At 38.8% G+C, this 22,795-nt stretch overlaps 1 protein-coding gene and 1 pseudogene across 1 annotated transcript; both read left to right on the top strand.

The window, feature by feature from the left end:
- Positions 1–1,026: 1,026 nt before the first annotated feature.
- LOC148742807 (techylectin-5B-like) lies at positions 1,027–22,326 on the top strand (annotated as a pseudogene).
- Positions 17,268–21,022, top strand: LOC111344233 (uncharacterized). The gene is made up of 3 exons (XM_088760078.1): positions 17,268–17,886; positions 19,196–19,358; positions 19,525–21,022. Exons 1-3 carry the CDS (start codon positions 17,566–17,568, stop codon positions 20,136–20,138), a joined length of 1,098 nt encoding a protein of 365 aa, XP_088616204.1. The 5' UTR covers positions 17,268–17,565; the 3' UTR covers positions 20,139–21,022.
- Positions 22,327–22,795: the final 469 nt, after the last annotated feature.

The following is a 22,795-nucleotide window of genomic DNA, read 5'->3' as shown; positions in this document are numbered from 1 at the left end:
AGCACGTTTGCTAAAGAGAGGCTACCCAGAGGACCTCATTAGCACAACCCTCTCGGAAGTGAATTAAAAAACAGGAAATTAGCTCTTCAACAGAAACAAAAGACGAACCAATGAATATTGCCTTTTGTTACACAATACCAACCATCAGTGCCAAACCTAAAGCAAATTCTCATGAGACTCTGGCATTTAATAGAAACACAACCACTACTGAACAAAATATTCAAGAATCCGCTTCTCGGAAGACGACGATCGCCCAAAGACATACTCGTTAGGGCCAAACTTTGAATAGGCTACTCTAAACACGTGCTCGGGAGTCGTGTAGGCCTGTGAACCCCATTTTACATTGATTGCACAATAAATGTGAAAGCCCCTTTAGGTGAAATCCCCACTAATGCCTTTAAAGTGGTATGGTTCTTATATGAACTAAAGAGCGAGACACAGCAATTTGTCGGCATCTCTAAGGATCTTCACGCGGATATCTTTATTTAACTCAGAGACATCCCGTTTAGTGACTAAGAAATCTTTTTCCTGCCAATATCCTCAAAAACTTTAGACAACTTGAACAATATTATTTGAGAAATTATAGTCACAAATGTGCTCTCCAAGAATTTTCTGGCCTACCAAGCCTCGCTTTCAAGCATTCGAAACCAGGCCGTTTCCGCGCGGCGGCCATTTATGAATAAGGTCTATTGACTTTCAATTTGAAAACTTCTCTGCTTGGCATGGAATTAAAATTTGTAATCAATCTGCGGCAGCTGAACAAGAACATCGGATAAATGTTCATGCACTGCCTGGATCTTCTAGAAGCCGTCGCTCGTGGAAATCAACGACTGGTGCCACCCATGCCAATTCTTTCTTTCGTGTTCCTGTTTTAACAAACTTAATTATTGAATAGAAACGATAGGCGAACTGGACGACAAGATGTCGTACAAATACTGAAATAGACTCTCTGAAACCTCGCGCACCGTATATGTTGTCCATCGTTAATAAATGTTTTAATCAGAAGGCAAGAAAATATCCAAATAATCGTAACCATGCAAATGATGATTGCTATTTCGAAGGACGTAAAATATGGATATTGCATATTGGAAAGTTAACGGTAAATATTATGCATATAAATGAAGTCATAAAGATGGAAACTCTGTCGTGTCACTCGAAGGAGGTCATAAATTATAAATAGGAAACGTAATTGGTTTATATCAGTACTCAATCGTCACTACTTTGAAAAACGATTCGAGTCGAAGGCAATGTAAGAGGTGAAACGACTTAACATGTACCTATGGACCTTTTTGATGTTTCCAGTGATGGCTTTAGCGCAAGGTTCAAATCGGTTGTCGGAGCCCGATTTTAAGGCTGCTAATTTCGCAAAGGCGATAAAAGATTGAAAACTCAACAGGAGTCTCCTCAGAGAGTTTAAGGTGGGATCTGAAATTACTTGTCTCTTTGAATGTATCTCTGAAGACCGATGTTTGTCCTACAACTTCCTTCCGGCCCATCCATGGAAAGGTGACAAAAAGATGCCAGCTAAGTAGCTCGGATCGCTTTATCAGTAGTATGAATTTTACGGAAGAAGATGGCGCTATCTATAGAGGAATACAGGCGACAATAACTCATTATTTTTATGGAATATGCCCCTCGGCAAGGAATTTGTGGAAAATCGTTGTTTGATGAACTTTGATGTCATCCACCTCGTTTTAGGTGTGTTTTGCTTTAGTCTAAATTTACTGCTGATCATTTGGGAATTCCATAAGTATAATTTCTCCATATACCCTAATGGATTGCTAGTTAAAAGTACACTAATTGTTTCACCTGTCAGTCGACGCATTACAGCTCTCCGAGAAAAACACTACTGAACTTCCGAGAGTTTTGCTATCTTAAAGCATCTGTTACGAAGCCAGGGTTTCTTGTTAGAAAAGAGACCACTATACTTTTGTGAAATTTCGTGGACAGAAAGTACTTTGGATTAAAATTATAGAAACCTTCGTTTGAAAAATATAACACCAAATAAAACTAAAAAGCTGAAATAGAAATAACTCTCGGCATAGACCCTGACAACTGTAAAGGACACACAATTCAATCCATCCTCATTTGGCTCTTAGACTTTTCAAAATACTATGCTCCAGTCTCTTCTCTTCTCAGATTGTTATGTGCTACCTTCAAACGAAATGTTCGTTTCGGAACCTCGTTCTTTTATTACCCATCGTCCCTGGTCCCTATTGAATGTAAGAACATTACGTCACGCGTACACCATATGATGCATACATGGCGAGATTTAAGATCGACAAAAAGTAGGAAGTTCTCAGCCTGCTTAGCAAAAAGCTCTACCTCCATCATTACAACATGTACATGTACATGTAACGAGTTTTCTTTAAATTTAGAGCATCTGCGAGCAAAGTGATCCGTGCACAGAGAATGAAACATGCGTGGTTGACTACAGATCAAACACTCACTCTTGTAAGTGTATCAGAGGTAGGTAAAGAGCCGGCACATTTTGGTAGTTTGAAAGCCATGAAATGATGAACATGGGGAAGGATTCTTTTTCCAACAGGGTAAACGGTGATCGATGAAATGAGACGCTTTTAAATACCAGGGTACAGATGAAACTGCCAGGCTACCACTAGACGAGAAGAGTTTTGTTAGGGTTAAAGTGGCAACTTGAAACTTAATTAACAGTTAAATAGCGAGAGAGGACATCATCAACTCAGTGGTAGTCCGTTGGAAAGAGAGAGAGAGAGGGAGAGAGAGAGAGAGAGAGAGAGAGGGGGGAGGGGGGAAGGGGGGAAGGGGGGAGGCAGAGGAAAGGAGAGAGAAAGCGAGAGGGAGGGAGAGAGGGGGGGGGGGGGGAGAGGAAGAGAGGAAATCCCCGAAACTAAAATATTAATTATGACGGGAATATTCATATGTCTGTCGATATTCTTAAAGGATTTTACGGCTTTTGAATTTTTATTCTTAAGACTGCCCCAAGAACTGTTTTGGCTATTATCAAAACGGTTCCACAACTGACGGTGTGTACTGGATTTACCCTGATGACGAAGAACCCTTTCAAGTGTTGTGCGACATGACAACTGATGGCGGAGGCTGGACCACCTATCAAAGGCACATGGATGGCTCTGTAGACTTTTATGTTGACTGGGAATCCTAGAAGAAAGGCTTTCATCGGAAATCTGAAAGGCGAGTTTTGGCTTGGCAATGACTATCTTCACCGTCTGACTGTATCTACCAACATGTTGTTTCGAGTTGATATGGAGGATTATGATGGAGACCGAAGATTTGCGGAGTACACGACTTTCTCTGTGGCCGATGAAAGCGATGATCATCGGGTGAGGATCAATGGATACCGAGGCACCGCAGGCGGTGCATTGCTATCTCTCTCCAGACCTATCAAGTATGTTACAGGCAATTCAGTTTTCAGTACTATGCAGAATAAAACCCTATGAAGCTAATTTCTGAAAAGTCATTGCAGAAAATCAACGAAATATACTGATAACTGTCTAAAGTTGAAGATTCCCGCAATTGATTTGCTAGATCGATCAGTTCTTTGTCCAAATGACGAACCAAATGACGAAGTATTGCATTCCGATTTACAGGTATCATTGTTGATCAGATAATCCAACTTTAAGTTTGTTGCCAGCCATAATTGTTCCTTCCAACGTCATGACAATATATTGTTCTCTGCTGCATTACTAAACATGCAATGTTTCTTTAGAAATTGCTTATGATTCTATTTATCTTCAGCCTTTCTGATAAGGGATGCATGTTTCTGACCATGTAATGCTACTAGCAGCATTGCCGCCCAGCTCTCCCTCATTGTCTTCGGAAATTTATTTTTTGATTTTAGAAATATGAGGTTTACAACTAAGGACAGAGACAACGACGTCCTTGACAATGGAAACTGTGCAATGGCCTACAGAGGTGGCTGGTGGTACAATTACTGCCATAACGCAAATCCAAATGGTTTGTACCTCGGGGAGTAACTTGGTATTCATTTCGAAGGTATGATTACTCGTTAAAGCACATGGAGATGAAACTTCGACCAGCATGAGTTTATTTGTAGAAGTTGCATTTAGAGGCCATCAGCTAACTGATAATCTTATCGATGAGAACAAAAGTAACTACAATAGTAACGATGTCTTAATTCATCATGATAGAAATACACATCAAGGTGTTCCACTACAAATAAATACAAGGATTAGAGTCAAAACTGGAGTTATCAAAGAGTTCACTTAAGTGAGTAGTTTATACTTTAAAGCTAATCTTTTCATCGTGGAAGTTGCGTGAATAAGCCTTCAGTTTACAGACAGTTGTAACAATAACGATGATAATAATGATAATAATAATAATGATAATGATAATAGTAATGATATCTTTATAACGTTGTGTATGACACAATATTTTTCCCGGTTTTGGTAGTTCAATATCTAGGTATGCTGTGAGACAGTAGAATTAAACTTTTGCTATTCTATATGATCGCTTTTTTTTTTCAAGCAAAATTTGCTCGATTTCCGTATAATACCGTCTCAGGAGACTGGGAGACGAGGATTAAGGTTATGACGTCGTGTTGTTTGATCGGCAGATAAGCGAACAAAGTGTTTTTTTAAGAGGAAACAGCGCGTACTTGTCAAAATCCGTCCGATAAAAATGCACATCAAGATGTTATATACTGCACATAAATACAACGGTTACAAATATCTAAGAATTCATATTTATAACTAAATTATACTTAAAGGTGAATCTATTAAAACAACTTTCGTTAAAACTTAATTCATTTTCTTTTGGTCTTCAGCAGTATCAGTTTCTATGGTGCGCAGGAGTTTCCTTATACCTGGCATGACAACTATGCAATGTCTGCATTGGATGGTGTCCAGGTCTCCCTTCACTAAAAAGAAAGTACTCTCTTCCCATAAAGCTCGTGAATATTCATAGCCAACTGAAGTGTAGTCTCTTTTGAGAATTTTTTAAAAATTAAACCTTTGCTCAGACTTGTACGGTCAGACGTTTGAATAACCAAGGAGTACGTGATGAGATCTACCGAAATAAACTTTTCCCTCTTAGGGGCTATCATGAAATTGACATCGCTTAATGGTCTTGAAATATTACAAAAATTAGCTACAAATCGCTAGGTGATAACTCATTAACGCCTTTTTGGTTGTAGCTACATGTGTATTTACCTCTGGATTTTTTCTTGGCTTGGTAATACCAAGCAGTGCTACAACCGCTAAGCTGTAGCCATGAGCAGCAAGGGATTTGAATGTCTTTTTTATGGAAAATTATCGTGATACATCTAAAACGAATTAAATAGTACATTGAGACATTTTGTGCATTTATATGCATTATTTTATGTTTTACTGAGGAAGTCGCTTATATTGTGGATTATTGGGAACGAGACTACGCGGACGATAGTTTTTCTTATTTGATCGATCAGAATGAATAAGCGTTGATCATCAAGATCACCAAGATTTGAATTCAAATCAAGGCACATGAAACCCCAGAACTCTTTCGTGCCTTTAACACACCTTCGCTGGATTGTGAACTTAATACCTTTTCTCCAACATGTACTGGTGAACTGTCTAACATCGCTTGTAAATTTGTTTGAAAATCATGCATATTAGATCCATTCCCTGCTGTTCTGCTTACGGATCACTTCGATATGTTTCTACCGATCTTCTACAAGATTGTGAATTTGCCCCTAGAATCTGGCTGTCTGGCTTCCTCTCCTCTCAAGTATGTCGTGAATAAAACTTCAGTAAGTACAGAACGCTGCCGCTCGTGTAATTACAAGTTCCTCCAAATCACGTAACTCCCATCTTGTTTGAACTACACTGGCTACCAATCGCTGATCGCATAAAATTCAAGACTTTTCTTTTCACTTTCAAGGCTATACACAAAGAGTCCCCCAGGTATATTCAAGATCTGATAACCCGCTACTTTCCGTCACGAAATCTACGATCATCCACTCCAAGGCATCTAAACGTTGTCAAACACAACTTAAAGTCCTATGGCTTTAGAGCTTTAGAGCCTTTGCGGGTTTCTGCCCCTCAACTGTGGAACGATTTGCCTACCCATAGACGTTTTTGAGATAATTTGAATTCTTTTAAATCTAATCTTAAAACATATTTATTCAAGGAAGCCTTTCACTCCAAGGAGTGCAATTATTTTTAATTACTGCTATTGATTCATACATGTGTATATGTATATGTATGTATGTATATTTGTGTACGCATTTTACCTATATCTTTTATATATTGTGAAGCGCCTAGAGCACGACTGGATAGGTGCTATATAAATGCGGTTTATTATTATTATTACAATTATTATTATTATTGTTATTGATAATCGGTACAAAATTGAACCATTTGTTCTGCTACGATGGGTCGCTCGAGGAGCGAAGCACAACTAAATGTTTCCGTAGATAGCACAGATTCTTCCCGAGCTCCCGTGTTCGAGCTGTTTCAGTCCCTGACAGGATCCTCCAAGGAGTTCGCAGAGAAGAGTGGCAGCGCAAAACAGTCAAAATTAGAACCCAAAATTTCTCATGTTTCTCTCCCTTATCTCATTCCTTCAAAGAGCAACAGCTCGGTAAAAACAATTTCCTGATTTCCGCTGACAACGACCTTTCTTTTTTGAGGAGGTACATTTTCCTGACGCCATAAATAGTTTATTAAAGAAGTAAAAAAAGTAAGAAAATAGGCTGTACACACGTAAATATCACTGAAAAGTCTCAATTGAGTTACTTCCTGGTGATTTATGGCTAACTTCGTAACATTTCGAGATCATCACGGGATGACGATTTCAAAATACACCTCAAGCGTGGAGAGATATTTGTTAACATATGATTGTTCGAAAAACTTACACTTCCCACCCATCAACGTTGCCCAAAGCTATTTCTGGTAAAATGTCTGCGAAAAGCCCTTGCTTTCTCTCGAAAACAGCTTTTTTGGATTGCGCAACAAACTATCGCTATATCTTTCATTTTTAACATCTTGCAATGTTCTCACCCGCTTCCCCTAACGTTCCAAAAAGCTTTGTGCAAACAAAAGGATCCGATTAGTGTAAGTCATCTACCAAAGGAAAACTATAGTTAACCTGCAGGACACGATATTGTGCAGTTTCTATGATTAATTCCTCCCTACTTTGCCCCACCATGTTAACTCCTCATTTTGGTGATTTGCGCTAATTCAGCTCGCTTTGGTGCTAATATCATACAGCTACTTTTTCTTGTTTGTCTTCCGAGAAATTACAATGACTTTGCTTGAAATAGAGGCCAATGATCGCGAGTTCAAGCATGGCTCTAAGGGGTGATGTGATATCCAAACAATTCGTGTGACTGAATGTCATGAATTTCATGACCCAAACTGGTTGTTTGCCTTGCTTCTGAAATAATTGTAAAACTTCCCGTCCACAATTATTTTAATTATTTGGATATATCAACAAAGTTGAAATGGTAAATTGGCCACCGTAACGATTACAAAAGCTGACGTTTCGAGCGTTAGCCCTTCGTCGGAGCGAATAGAGGAATTGTGGGTTGAGTGTGCTTTTAAAGGCAGAAAATGGAGCTAAGTTATCGGTGGGAACATGGCAAGGAGAAAAACAAGAATAAATTAGTGGAATGAAAAGCGTTCATTGATCCCTGTGGGATTTAGACTGCCGGTTTGAAAGATGAGCTTTTGTTCAAAATTTTTACGGCTTTCCGTGCTACCTAAGTGTAAGGAAAGACCGCAGATTGCCATATGTTGCTTAGAATGATTAGGTAAATTAAAATGTCTAGCGACTGGTTTCGATGTGTCCTTGTCATTCCTTTCCACGTCTCGAAGGTGTTCTCGGAATCGGTCACCTAGTCTTCCTGTTTCGCCGATGTATATCTTTTTGCAATAAGTGCAAGTTATGCAATAGATTACATTGGCGGAGGTGCACGTGAAGTGATCAGTGATCTTAATGGATCGTTTAGGTCCAAGCTAATTATTTTAGTTAGCTTGATGAAAACTACAGTCGTCCATTTTTTGCGGAATTTCCTGATCAGAAGTTAAAAAAACAATCGTTTAATCGTGGCAAATAATTCATGGTATTTTTAAGAATGTATTGACCATGCATGTGTTTATGTGATTTTTAAAAGCTAATTTTAGGTATAGTAGAAATAAAAACGAAACAATTGTGTCTCTAAAAACCTCGCAGGCGGCTTTAAATGTACAACGCATACGATCCCACCTTTTAATTTCAAAGATTGTTTTCAAAAGTAAATATTTTTTATAATTTTCAATCTCAATGCTTTGCTTCGCAGCGTATACATTTTATGACTTCAAGTAGGAATTAGCAGGTCTGTGTTTAATTAATGTAGGGGGTTGATATTTTTGCAATTTTTTTTGTAGTCGAAGTTATTTGCATCGCAGTACACTGACCGCACACGCAATTAAAGTGATTTACTATAAGAACTAACCTCAATTCTTAACCACGGATTTATCCTGGTAAGAGAGAACGGTTTGTCTCCAATGTTGTTGATTTATTTATAAAAACTGTCCGCCCTGTCTTTTTAATGATAGCAATAATAATTAGGATTACAGTAATAATAAAAAGCCTGTTTACAAGGCATCTATTAGTTGTTTCTTCGCACATTAAGAACTGAATAACAAAGGATAAAACCTTTTATGCTGTTGATTTATTTATGACAAATGCCGCTCTGCCTCGGGTATGGTAATTATATGACAATGATGATAGAAGTTTGATCATAAGACCTCCATTAGGTGTTTGCTTGCTGATGAAGAGCTAAATAATGATTTCGCAGGTTAACAGAGAGCAAACTTTTGTTATTGATTTATTTATAATAAATGTCCACTCTGCTGTAGTAGTAGTATTTACAGGAATAAGAGGACGGTTGGTTGCCAAGGCCTCCATACGGTGTTTCTTCGCTCATAAAGAACTTAACAATGATCTCTCAGGCTAACACAGGGTATGCCATTTATGTGATATACTTTCTTTGCAACAACTGTATGCTCTGCCTTGGGTATGATGATAATAATAATATGGATATTGGATATTGGAAAAATATTTTGTAAATATATCAAGCTTTATCATCTGCGTGATGTCAAATAACTTAATCACATTCAGAAATTGAAACAGATGCAACAATAAAGTTTCTCCTCTCGATTTCGAATAAAATTTGTAATCAATCTGTGACAAATAAACGGCTACATCGGATAAATTTTCATGCAATCCTCTAATCCTCTAGAAGCCGTTTCTCTTGGAAACTCAACGACTGGTATCGCCCATGCCAATTCTCTCTCTCGAGTTCCCGTTTTGACGAAACAATAGTATTTAATAGAAACGATTGGCGAACTGCACGACACGATATCGTGCAAATACTGAGATAAACTTCTGATACTTTGCCCATCGTATTCTTGCCTCATTTGATAGAGTTATGCTTATTCAGCCAATTTTGTTGCCAGTTTCAAATAGCTGCCTTTTCTTATTTATCGTTCCAGCTGGTATTGGAGTTTAGCTGTCATACATTTGACGGTGTTGTCTTGGTTTTATGACCCAATCTGTTCTGTTGCCTTGCTTCGGAAAAAAATGCAATAGCTTTCCGAATGAATTGAATTGGTGATTACTTTGTTGTCTACTTTTAAAAAAATGTTTCCATCAAAAGCAAAAATTCGGTTCGTAATAAAATTTGTAATCAATCTGCGACAAATAAACGGGTACATCGGATAACTGTTCATGCAACCCTCTGATTCTCCAGAAGCCGTTGCTCGTGGAAATCAACAACTAGTATCGCCCATGCCAATTCTTTCTCTTGAGTTCTTGTTTTGACAAATCAATTATTAAATAGAAATGATTGGCGAACTTCACGACATGATATCGTGCAAATAATGAATTAAGTTTTCTGACACTTTGCTCATCGTATTCTTGCCTCATTTGATAGAAGTCATGCTTATTCAGCCAATTGCCATTTTGAAGGACGTAAAATGTGGATATTTTGCAGACAAATAAAGTCACAACAATGGTAATTCTGTTAGTCAACTCGAAAGACGTTATTGATTATGAATCGTTTTAATTGGTTTATCTTGATAGCTAAGCACCACCACTTTAAAAAATTCTGCGAAAGCAATTCGAGTCGAGGGCAAAGTAAAAAGTGAAGCAACTTAACATGTACCTATCGGCCCTTTCGAGGTTTCCACTTATGGCTATTACACAAGGTTCAAATCGTTTGTCGGGGCCCGGTTTTAGGGCTGCTTATTTCGCAAAGGTGATAAAAGGTCGAAAACTCAACGGGAGTTTCCTCAGAGAGTTTGAGGTGGCGTCTGAAATTTCTTGTCTGTTTGAATGTACCTTTGAAGACCAATGTTTGTCATACAACTTCCTTCCCATCCATGGAAAGGTGACAAAGAGATGCCAGCTTAGTAGCTCGGATCGCTTTTTTATCTGCGTGATGTCAAATAACTTAATCACATTCAGAAAGTAAAACAGATGCAACTATAAAGTTTCTCCTCTCGATTTCGAATAAAATTTGTAATTAATCTGTGACAAATAAACGGCTACATCGGATAAATTTTCATGCGATCCTCTTATCCTCTAGAAGCCGTTACTCTTGGAAACTCAACGACTGGTATCGCCCATGCCAATTCTTTCTCTTGAGTTCTCGTTTTGACGAAACAATAGTATTAAATAGAAACGATCGGCGAACAGCACGACACGATATCGTGCAAATACTGAGATAAACTTCTGATACTTTGCTCATCGTATTCTTGCCTCATTTGATAGAGTTATGCTTATTCAGCCAATTTTGTTGCCAGTTTCAAATAGCTGCCTTTTCTTACTTATCGTTCCAGCTGGTATTGGAGTTTAGCTGTCATACATTTGACGGTGTTGTCTTGGTTTTATGACCCAATCTGTTCTGTTGCCTTGCTTCGGAAAAAAATGCAATAGCTTTCCGAATGAATTGAATTGGTGATTACTTTGTTGTCTACTTTTAAAAAAATGTTTCCATCAAAAGCAAAAATTCGGTTCGTAATAAAATTTGTAATCAATCTGCGACAAATAAACGGGTACATCGGATAACTGTTCATGCAACCCTCTGATTCTCCAGAAGCCGTTGCTCGTGGAAATCAACAACTGGTATCGCCCATGCCAATTCTTTCTCTTGAGTTCTTGTTTTGACAAATCAATTATTAAAAAGAAATGATTGGCGAACTTCACGACACGATATCGTGCAAATAATGAATTAAGTTTTCTGACACTTTGCCCATCGTATTCTTGCCTCATTTGATAGAAGTCATGCTTATTCAGCCAATTGCCATTTTGAAGGACGTAAAATGTGGATATTTTGCAGACAAATAAAGTCACAACAATGGTAATTCTGTTAGTCAACTCGAAAGACGTTATTGATTATGAATCGTTTTAATTGGTTTATCTTGATAGCTAAGCACCACTAGTTTGAAAATTCTGCGAAAGCAATTCGAGTCGAGGGCAAAGTAAAAAGTGAAGCAACTTAACATGTGCCTATCGGCCCTTTCGAGGTTTCCACTTATGGCTATTACACAAGGTTCAAATCGTTTGTCGGGGCCCGGTTTTAGGGCTGCTTATTTCGCAAAGGTGATAAAAGGTCGAAAACTCAACGGGAGTTTCCTCAGAGAGTTTGAGGTGGCGTCTGAAATTTCTTGTCTGTTTGAATGTACCTTTGAAGACCAATGTTTGTCATACAACTTCCTTCCCATCCATGGAAAGGTGACAAAGAGATGCCAGCTTAGTAGCTCGGATCTCTTTATCAGTGATGTGAACTTTACGAAAGAGGATGGCGCCATTTATAGAGGAATACAAGTGACAATGTCGCATTATTTTGATGGAATATGTCCCTCAACAGGAAATTTGTAGGAAATGTTTGTTTCGATAAACTTTGATGTCACCCAGTTCGTTTTAAGTGTTTTTACGTTATTTTAAATTTACTGCTGGCCGTTTGGGAATTCATCACGTATACTGTCTCTATGTACCTTAATGAATTACTGGTCGATAATGAACCTATTGCTTCACCTCACAGTCGACGCATTACAGCTCTTTCCGTGAAAAGAGGGTGTTGTCGCACGTGGTGCGCTTACGAGCAGCACACGACATTGGGAGCTCCGCATGTTTTTGCCTATTTCTCATTAACTCTCGATTGCACTCTCCTCCATCTTCAAGCCACAGCCCTATTTACGTCCTGCTATGGCTTTTTGTTATTCCAGACAAATTTTACAGTCTATTTCGTTACCCATCGCTATCTCAAGATTGGACCCCGGTGTATGGCGGACTGGACGCTATCATGCCCGCAGTGAAATCTAAGGTTCATCTTAATGACCTTCCGTGGATTATTCCTGAATTTAAGACTCTGATCGCCAAGCGTCAGCAAGCTTTTATGTCAGTGGATTTAGCCAGCTTCCGTCGCCTTCGAAATACTGTTAACCGGGAGCGGAAAACTCTTCGTGAGAGGTTTTTTGCTTCTAAAGTTGAACATCTAAAGAACACCAAACTCTCCCAATGGTGGGGGGAGGTCAAGCGTATCGCTGGGATGACCCCTGCGTCAGGTCCTGACAGTCTGCGTTCGCTACCCCACGTTAAGGGACTGGATCACCATCTTCCAGACTGTGATGTCGCAAACGCTATCAATTCTGCCTTCCTGGACCAAATGAAGTCTTTCTCGCCACTCGATGCTACTCCACCCTTCAAAGCGAACTCGGAGGTGGTAACCATTTCTGAGGTCGATGTTTTGACCGCAATCAGAAAGTTGAAACCCCGCAAGGCTGCGGGTCCCGATGGGATAGTTGGGTGTTTAGGAATATGCTGACTTTATAGCTCAGCCAGTGACTTCCATCTTTAGTTGTAGCTTTGCTGAGCAACAACTTCCCCCATCTCGGAAGCTGGCGGATGTGGTACCCATTCCTAAACAGAAACCTGTCGAAGTCATTAACAAGCACTAACGACCCATTTCCCTCACACCAATAATTTCCAAATTAGCCGAGGACTTCGTGGTATCTGCGTTCATCGGTCAGGCTGTGTTGAAAATTATCGATCCCGACCAGTTTGGAGCCTTACCGAAACTCTCCACGGCCCTAGCTCTGACGTCCATGCTCCATCACTGGACGCGCGCAACTGATGGCACGGGATCTGCAGTCAGGGTGGTCCTGTTTGACTACCGCAAAGCTTTTGACTACATTGACCATCAACTGCTCACTCATAAAATTTACAGTCTTGATATCCCTCGGGGTGTAGCACGTTGGGTAGTCGACTTCTAAGTGCATCGCTACCAACGCGTAAAATTATCTGCTGATTGTTTCTCTGAGTGGGGCCCCGTACCAGCTGGTGTACCTCAGGGGAGAAATTTGGGGCCATGGCTCTTCTTGCTAATGATAAACGATCTAAGAATTCCCCAGGTTCAAACTTGGAAGTACGTTGATGACACGACGGTGGCAGAGATCGTCCCGCGCAACGTATTAGGTGACGCCTAAGCCACTGTTAAAGTGGTGGAAGAACGGTCCAAAGCACAGGAGATACAGCTTAACGCTGACAAATGCAAAGTTGTGGTCATCGACGACAAAAGACAGAAACACCATTTCACTCCCCTCTTGGTAGATGGCAAAGAATTATAGACGGTAGAGTCGGCTAGGATCCTAGGCGTGACTATTTCGTGTAACCTTAAGTGGAACAACCACATCAATGATGTTATAAAAAGAGCAAACAAACGATTATACTTTTTAAAAATGAATAAAGGCTGATAGTTTCGAAAGAAACTGTTTGGGGCTGCGTCGGTGGGAGTAACGAAATAATTTGGATATATCAACAAAGTTGAAATGGTAAATTGGCCACCGTAATGATTACAAAAGCTGATGTTTCGAGCGTTAGCCCTTCGTCGGAGCGAATAGAGGAATTGTGGGTTGAGTGTGCTTTTAAAGGCAGAAAATGGAGCTACGTTATCGGTGGGAACATGGCAAGGAGAAAAACAAGAATAAATTAGTGGAATGAAAAGCGTTCATTGATCCCCGTGGGATTTAGACTGCCGGTTTGAAAGATGAGCTTTTGTTCAAAATTTTTACGGCTTTCCGTGCTACCTAAGTGTAAGGAAAGACCGCAGATTGCCATATGTTGCTTAGAATGATTAGGTAAATTAAAATGTCTAGCGACTGGTTTCGATGTGTCCTTGTCATTCCTTTCCACGTCTCGAAGGTGTTCTCGGAATCGGTTACCTAGTCTTCTGCCTGTTTCGCCGATGTATATCTTTTTGCAATAAGTGCAAGTTATGCAATATTACATTGGCGGAGGTGCACGTGAACTGATCGGTGATCTTAATGGATCGTTTAGTTCCCGATATTTTATCAGTGTTGTGAATGAAAGGACACGTTTTGCATCGTGGACGAGCGCATTTAAAAGTGCCTGGTTGGTCATTAGTCTGAAAAGAACTTCTGACCAAAAAATTGCCTATGTCTTTGTCGCGTTTGAATGAAATGAGCGGAGGCTGCGAAAAGATAGTGCTTGTCTCTGGATCGTTTTGAAGTAATTTAAAGTTTTTAAGAATGATGGATTTAACTGAGTGGTTGTGAGGGTGAAACGTGAGAGTGAATGGAATGCGGTGGGAATCTTCCTTATGCGACGTTTGTAGTGCTGAATGTCGATCAATGAGTTGAGCGCGGTGGTAACCCGCTTGAACGACGGAAACAGGGTAACCACGTTTATGGTTAAACGTGCCAGTTCTTCGATAAACGTGGTTACCCTGATATTCTCCCAGTAGGGCCCTCGCGCTTGGTTAATAAGATATATGACTTAATTCATCATGATAAATACATACAAAAATAAATACACTGGAAATAAATAACTAATTGTAGTAATCAAAAAATCATTTAAATAGCTAATTTATGCTCAAAAGCGAATCTTTTAGAATAGATTTGGTCTTAAGCAAGATCTGTTTGTAAGGCGGACTGATTTTTATTATCATTATTATCACTTTGTATTTATTTATTTATATTTATTTATATATTTTTAATTAGATACACAGATAATTCTCTATAACTCGGACGAAGACTATGCAATAGATAATCCTCATGTCTTAGTTTGTTAAAAATGACAACGGTTTCTCTTTCCTTAAAGCTCGTGCATATCATAACCAACTAATGGGAAGGTTCTCTTGTAAAATCTCTTTGAAAAAAACTTTGCGCAATCTTTTAAGATCAGAAATACTAGCTGTATAAACTGAAAGACCATGGGAAAGTTTTGAAAGCACCATCGCATTAAAAAGGTATTCTACTTGACCTTGAGTGTTTTTGCTTTTTTGCGCAGGCTTCTAATTATATTCAAACTATTATTGGTATAATTTATATGTAAACTACAGGTCTGTAACTTTGTAATCATCTTATACCTTCGTTACTCCCTATAAATGATGGCTGCCATACTGCTTTATAGTATAAAACTGACGAAAAGTAGTTGATTTATCTCAATCTCTAACGTAGGACGATGGACTAATTCCCTGCATGTACTGATATTACAGTGCAGGTCTTTGTTTGCTTTCTATTTGTGGTTTGGGAAAATTGCATGTTTTGGTAAGCCAAAATTTGGCCGGTTTTCAATAAACAATGCACTAAACATAAAGAATGAAACTAGGAATAATGGAATATAGCGGAGAGAAACTCTCAATTACTTCTTGTTTTCCTTCCTACACTACTTTTGTGATGTAGTCGCTTCCTGCGTGCTTTACAACACAACAGAGCACAGTCAAAGCTTATATAATTGTTAAAGAAAGCCTCTGTATCATTTTTATGAGAGGTTATTATTTCAATATGGTTTTCGTGCTGGGGCGAGTTCGGAACATCTAATTACCACACTGTCTAGATCTTGCAAGTGAGTGGGTGACTCATTTGCATATCGGAGTCTCCATAAGAGGGTTTAAAAGGCTCATGAGAGCACAACCCCAGGAGAAAAGAACGTTGTGCGGTTAGGACTTTAATTGAATTTATCATTGCTTCTGTTCAACTCGTCTACTGAACATATCTTTCTACCTCTTAGTTCTTGGAACGTTCTTGGACCTATAAAGTTTTTATAACCGCTTTGTCGCAATTCTAATCATCTATGTTGTAAGAGGTATAAGCTGCGAATAAAACTAAACGTATGAATAAAGAAATAAAGCTAAAAGCAGCTGGTGTAGCTATCTCCTTTCTTCATGTGTTCACATTCTGACCAGAGGGGTAAACAATGGGAATCAACAATCTGCAACAGGATTTTACTTAAAAAATAAACTAAAAAATTAATTGGTAAAATAGACAAAAGTGAAAATATGAGTTATGTGCGAAGAATCATGGATACACATTCATTTTCATTTTCATCAGTCTATGTTATAATTAAGCACGATGCACACAGTATGAGGGAAATATGGGAAACTGACAGAAACCTATGACATAGTACTTGTTCCTCCTTGATGATAACATTATTGAACCAGTTAAAATAGGCCTGAAGTAACAACTGAAGTAAGAGTATTAGGAAATTTGCAATGCACGCTCATATTTCAAAAACTCCGCTCCATTCTTGTCCCGCCGTCTTCATTGCTTTTCTGGCAATAAAAAAACAGTTAACTCCAACTTTCCTCTGACATTAAACTGGAATCGTTAGATTCTCATTTCTATCTAAACAGATTTACAGGGAATCAGTGATATTTTTAAGGAAGATCTGAAAGATGTCATTAAATTTTGATGAAGAAAAAGTCATTCTTTCTGAATTTTAATAAGTTATAAGAAAAACAATGTAAACATCTGCTAAAGAAAATGAAAGGTTAGTTTATCTGGCTGGGAGTACCAAGTAAAACAATTTATCACAGTGTCTAGATCTTATTGAGTGAGTGGGTGACTCATTTGCATATCGGAGTCTCCACAAGAGGGTTTAAAAGGCTCAGAAGAGCACAACCCGAGGAGAAAAAAAGCTACGTTGTGAGGACTTTAATTGAATTGATCACTTCTTGTGTTCAACTTGTCTATTGAATATATCTTTCTAACTCTTAGTTCTTGGAACATTCTTGGAGCCGTAAAGCTTTTATAACCGCTTTGTTACAATTCAAATCATTTATGTGGTTAGAGGTATGAACTGCGAATAAAACTAAACGTATGAATAAAAGAAAGCTAAAAACAACTGGTGTAGGTATCTCTTTTATTTATGTGTTCAAATTCTGGAAAGAGTGGTGAACAATGAGCATCAACAATCTGAAAAAAGATGTAACTTAAAAAAATTTAAATATCTGTGAAAGGTAATTAAATTTTCGTTTATCTGGCTGCGAATATCAGATAAAAAAATTTATTCTATGCTTAAGTTAGATTATTTTAAGGAGAAAAAAAAAAGAACGAACTCTAAAAGAGTCTCGGTGAAAGAAAAAAGCGAAAACACCGCGACCTAATAAAATTTGTAAAAGTATAATAACAGGGATAGGCTCAAAGTCACCATAGAAGCATATCGAATAGCTTATATTGTTTTCAATCTGCCGATTTCCTTGCACCTGCCTACTGATGCAATAGAAATGAAACAAACAATTATTCTTCTATATCGTAAACTCCCTGGCGGTGAAAGATACCCATGCATCTCTGTATAATATTTCTCCTTTGTGCCGTTGTGTACGGCATTGGCCGCATTTCGGAGCCAGATCTGAGAGCTGTTAACTTTGCCGTGAAGATAGAAGGACAAAAGCTGAATGGAAGCCTGATAAAAGAAATAAAAGTGGATTCGGAAAGCTCCTGTCAGATTGAGTGTGTGAATGAGGAGCGATGTCAGTCTTACAACTTTGGAACCATAAAGGGCGACACTGAGAAATTCAAGTGTCAGCTAAGCGCCTCAGACCGATTTGCTGCATTTGCTAACTTCACTGAGGATAAAGATTTCATATACAGAGGAATAGAGGTAACCTAGACCTGTCTTAGTGTATAAGCAATGTTTGACTCAATGTTTGAATATTATCATCTGAAATCGTCGCTGGATTTCTTTACAATGTTCCTAATTCTGATGCAACAACCTTCCTCTATTTAACGTATGTCGCTAAAGGATTTAAGAATCCAAAGATCTTGGGACAATCTAAAGAGAAATTTTCTGAAGTTTGCGTTGGGGAAAGAAACCTAGAAGAGCCTTAATAAAAAACAAAAACAAAACAAAAAAACAAAAGTAAAAAACTGAATTGTTTTCATTTTTACAACGAAGAGCTAGTAATCCGATACCTACAATGCGGAAAAAAAACCTTGCTCTATTTTCCACAAAAATTCTATATGAACATTTTGGTGTTATCCTATTCGTAGTAAATCATCGATACATGAAAGTTTTGCCTCGTCGCAAGTTCGCGCCCTCAAAGTAAAACAAGTTCTCCCCCTGAGATAAAGGAAGGGGTCCAGTTCTAAAAACTTGCTATCGTCGTTAGAGCCAAAAATTTGTCAAATAGAGGAAGAACGCAGTACTTTAGCGGCTTTACATTTAACCGCACCTGGTTAGCTCAATTGGTTAGAGCGCCGGATTGTATTGTGCGGGACAAATAACAAAAACTCCCTGACGGTGAAGGATACCCATGCATCTCTAGACAACCAAATTTTGTGTTGTGCGGTCGTGGGTTCGAGCCCCAGCCGGACCAATACTCATGGTCTTAAAATAACTGAGGAGAATTTGCTACCTTTCTATAATATAAAGAAATGAATAGATATTCTAATCTTCTCGGATAAGGACGAATAAAACCGTAGGTCCTGTCGCCTGCAGGGTTAGGGGTAGGAGATGTTAATTTCCCACGCACGAAATTACTGTCTGGTGGATGTGCTCCCCGGGGTGGGATGGTGGAATGGTTGGTGCAAAGGGGTTAGGTGTCAATTGGGACGAAAGTTCTAGTTCTATTCCTTTCTCCTGCCATTCCCGTGGCGAACAAATTAATTTCCTAATTTGTGTAGTGGTCGTGCGTCAATAAACCGCACAGTCATAAATTTCCATGTTGCTTGATCTTGACGAAGAGAAAAGAAGACCTTTGGTTTTGAGCGAGAATTTAACCTCGTGCATATGGCAACAACAATGTCCTCGAATTTAAAATAGATGACAGTTCATATTTTTATATCCTATGATTTCTATCTTGTGAATTGGTATTCATGGTAGTGTTGGAGCCATCCCTTTCACCTGACCAAATTTTGTTTGCATTAATTCAATTTTCTGAACCTGTTTTCATCACACAATTTGCTTTTAGGGTAAAAACGCTGCTAAGTGTTCAGTGAGTACCGCTGGTACTGTTCGTAACAATACTTTCCGAAAGGCCTGGGAATGGTGTAATGGTGAGGTTTGGCTATCAGTGGTGATTGATTTGTTCGCTACTGAACCAGGACGTCACTGTCTCGATATTTTAAAATCAGGTGAGTTTGAGATTAAGCGAATCAATCATTTGAAAAAAAATATATGCGAAATAATAACATGGTCTTGAAAAGAAAAAGATAAGCGTAAACTTTCCTCTTTGATACTAAATAATGCAATTTTGATCCTATTTTAAAAATAACTTCAGATTACTCTTCATAATTTCAGGTCAAAGTCGCGGTAGTGGACTTTATTGGATCGATCCAAACGGTGGCTCAACAAATGACTCTTTCCAAGCTTTTTGTGACATGGAGACCAATGGTGGAGGCTGGACACTAATTTCCACGAAAGTGTCTCCAAGCTTCCTCCTTATCAAAACAGCCTTCCTAGCATCAGCTGCAAAAACTACAGATGCAGATGCATCGAGTCACATCCACCCTGACATGGGGGACTGGGAAGAGGTCATGTTCCGGTTCAGTGACGTCAATACCATCCGGGTTATTTACAACAGGAAGGCAGGCGCTCCAAATAAGAACAAAACAGACTTGAAGGGGACAACTTACAATGAGAGGAAAAACATCCACGGTTTTTACAAGTACAGCCCAGCAGATGAAAACAAGAGGAATCCCTCTTCTGGTTTTGCTTCAATATCAGATTTGCACCTCGATTCAAACAAGGGGATATCTGAAAGCCATGCTGGCACAGACAAGTGGATTGACATGTGGCACTCTGTTGACGTCTCAAACAACTACATCACTTTTGACGATAGCCGCGCTGTTGGTACCAAGTGTATCGCGGGCTACTGTTACCTGAACAAACCAATCTGGGTAATGGCGAGATAGGAAAAAGAACTGTAGCTGAAAGTAAGAAAAGGCGCTCTCAAGTTTTTGTAAGGTGATCGGAGTTAATCAATTATTCTATGCTGCCAAAACTAGCCACAGTTGTTGTATTAGTAAAAATAACTAGTTAAAAGCCTTGATAAGTTGTCGATCGTTAGAGAGAATTATTATAATCTCGGTGTAACTGCCTAAAATAAGTGTTTTTAAAGATGTAGATGTACAGATTCTTATTGTGTTTGCCATTAACCTATATCTTCTTCTTATTGTGAAATACCCCCTGATTTTAAGATTCTCGGTGCCTCGACCCTTCTGATATGTTTTAGAAATGCAAAATCTCAATTTAATGTTGTTTCCCTTTCCATGTTTGCTATTAAACGAAAATTCTCATTTGTTAGCTCAGGCCCAACTTTATACTTCTGTTTCTCTTTCGTTCCACATTTATCTCGACCGAGTGATATCGTGTATTAAAATTTAGAGTTGCTTGAAATATTTAATGACTCATTTCAAATGAAAGAGACACGCATTCTTAATCCCGAGATTTTGAAAAAAATGCAGTTGTTTAAGGAAATATGATAAGATTAAAAATTGAAGCGTAGCCAGGATGAGACATATTAAAATACAGCGAGAACGTTCTCTGGCCAAAAGTTTTAGTAAACATATGCTTTCGGCTGTCGATCTACAGCCTCATGTCCACGGATGCCGAGAAGGCTGTAGATCGACAGCCGAAGTCTATGTTTTCTAAAAATTTTGGCCAGAGAACGTTCTCGCTTTATTTTAAAATTTGATAGGGTTAGAAAAAGTCAACTTCATTACTATTTATCATAAAAGAAAAGTTGTAAGGAGTAGTTGACTGTCTCCGATTTAAACATGGATGTCTCCGAAATGAACACGGCTCCCTTTAGCTGGTTATTTTTAAGGTAACCTAAAAGTACAATTATCTTTACTTTCTTTACTATTTTCATATGACTCCACGGTTTTTTGTTTTTGTTTTTTTTTGTTTTTCATTATTCGCACTGGTTTCAACTTAATTTCTGATCAAAGCAAGTTGGATCGCCTCTTAATGTTTCCCCACGCATTTTAGTGACGAGTTTTACCTACAATGATGAAACGTTTTACCTACAATGGTGACATATGTTCGGCCTTACCCTGCCTGATTGTGCTTAGTGCAATAATAAGGTTTTGGAAACTGTCTTTTGGGTTGTCACACTGAAAGAGGGAAATTTATCAGAATATAGTGAGCCTCATTTTGCGTACGGTCCACGAAGATGCTATCTTTGAGTTCCTCGATGCTTGCGCTTCTGTTTCTCAATTGTGTTGTTGATATTTCTGTGATGTTAGGAGTTGTATTTCATAACCCGGTGCATTGGAATTCAGAGGTGGTTGATGGTATAATAGCTGTCACGCCGCCAATCCAAATGGTTTGTACTAAGGGGGAGGTACTGCACAGGGAGTAACTTGGCTCTCATTTCGAGGGCTTGATTATTCGTTAAAGCACATGGAGATGAAACTTCGACCAGCATGATTTTATGATTTTAACCGCCTCCCGGTTAGCTCAATGGATAGAGCGCCGGACTGATGAGCGGGAGGTCGAGGGTTCGAGCCCCGGCCGGACCAACACTCAAGGTCTTAAAACAATTGAGAAGAATATGCTGCCTTTTTATAACATCAAGATATGGTTTAGATATTGTAGTCTTCTCGGATGGGGAAGAATAAATGGAGGTCCCGTCTCCTGCAGGGTTAGGGGTAGGAGACGTTAATTTCCCACGCACGAGATTACTGTGTGATGGATGTCCTCCGCTGAATGGGGTGGGATGGGTGGGTTGTTGTCTTGCGTTTCACATGAGCCTCTGGCTCGGGCAATATGGGTAACCATGCCCCACGTAAAAGACATTAAACTTTGATTACAGGATAATGGGAGCTGAGTCTGTAAAAGTTTCGCAAACTGTAACTTTTCAGAGTTGAAGATATCTTCAATGCGTGAAGAAATTCTTGACTAAGCTTCTGATGATTGTATAATGGCGTATATGCGAGTTAGCCATAACGAAGACAGAGTGTGCCAAATTAAAGATACAAAAGTTTCTTATCTTTGATACAATAGGGACAAGGCGATTGCATGTGCCTAATATGTAACATTTCAATCTAAGGTACACATTGAATGGGACACATTAATACAGGGTTATTGTAACATAGCATCTGTCCATTCTTATCGTAAACCGTCCTTCTGATAAAATTCGATTCTCATAATCAGTTTGAGGGAATCATAACTGGATATCGAAGAATGTTTAAAGAATCTTTTTTATCCCTTGGATCACCTTAAAGTCTTTGTTCGACGAATCCACCATTGGCGAATTACTCAACAAACTGTAAGACAACTCCTAAAATTAATTCCCTGATACTTTGCCCACCGTGTTTTTGCCTTTATTTAATAGAATCGCATCAGTGAATAAAATTTCGTATTCTGATTGGTTAAACAACAAAGCGAGGTATTTAGCGTGGAATTACGAATTGAAAACGAGGCTGAGTGATATTGTTTCATATTTACGTCTACATACAACTATAAGTAATGCTTTTTTCTTTTTCTTCTTATTCTTATTCAGTTATGCGATTCAAGGAAAATCCACTACTTGACTCGTGAATTGCGCGTTAAATTGCCTTAGAAA

Source organism: Stylophora pistillata, chromosome 1, assembly GCF_964205215.1.
Source record: "Stylophora pistillata chromosome 1, jaStyPist1.2, whole genome shotgun sequence".
Taxonomy (NCBI): Eukaryota; Metazoa; Cnidaria; class Anthozoa; order Scleractinia; family Pocilloporidae; genus Stylophora; species Stylophora pistillata.
Note: the sequence above shows the minus strand (reverse complement) of the source record. Positions and strands in the feature narration are given on the sequence as shown.

Excerpts from the sequence above, each read along its gene's own strand:
- LOC111344233 (XM_088760078.1), top strand. The coding sequence starts at position 17,566 with ATGCATCTCTGTATAATATTTCTCCTTTGTGCCGTTGTGTACGGCATT. Across the intron at positions 17,887-19,195 it reads TCATATACAGAGGAATAGAG|GGTAAAAACGCTGCTAAGTG; the intron begins GTAACCTAGACC and ends ATTTGCTTTTAG. Across the intron at positions 19,359-19,524 it reads TCTCGATATTTTAAAATCAG|GTCAAAGTCGCGGTAGTGGA; the intron begins GTGAGTTTGAGA and ends TCATAATTTCAG.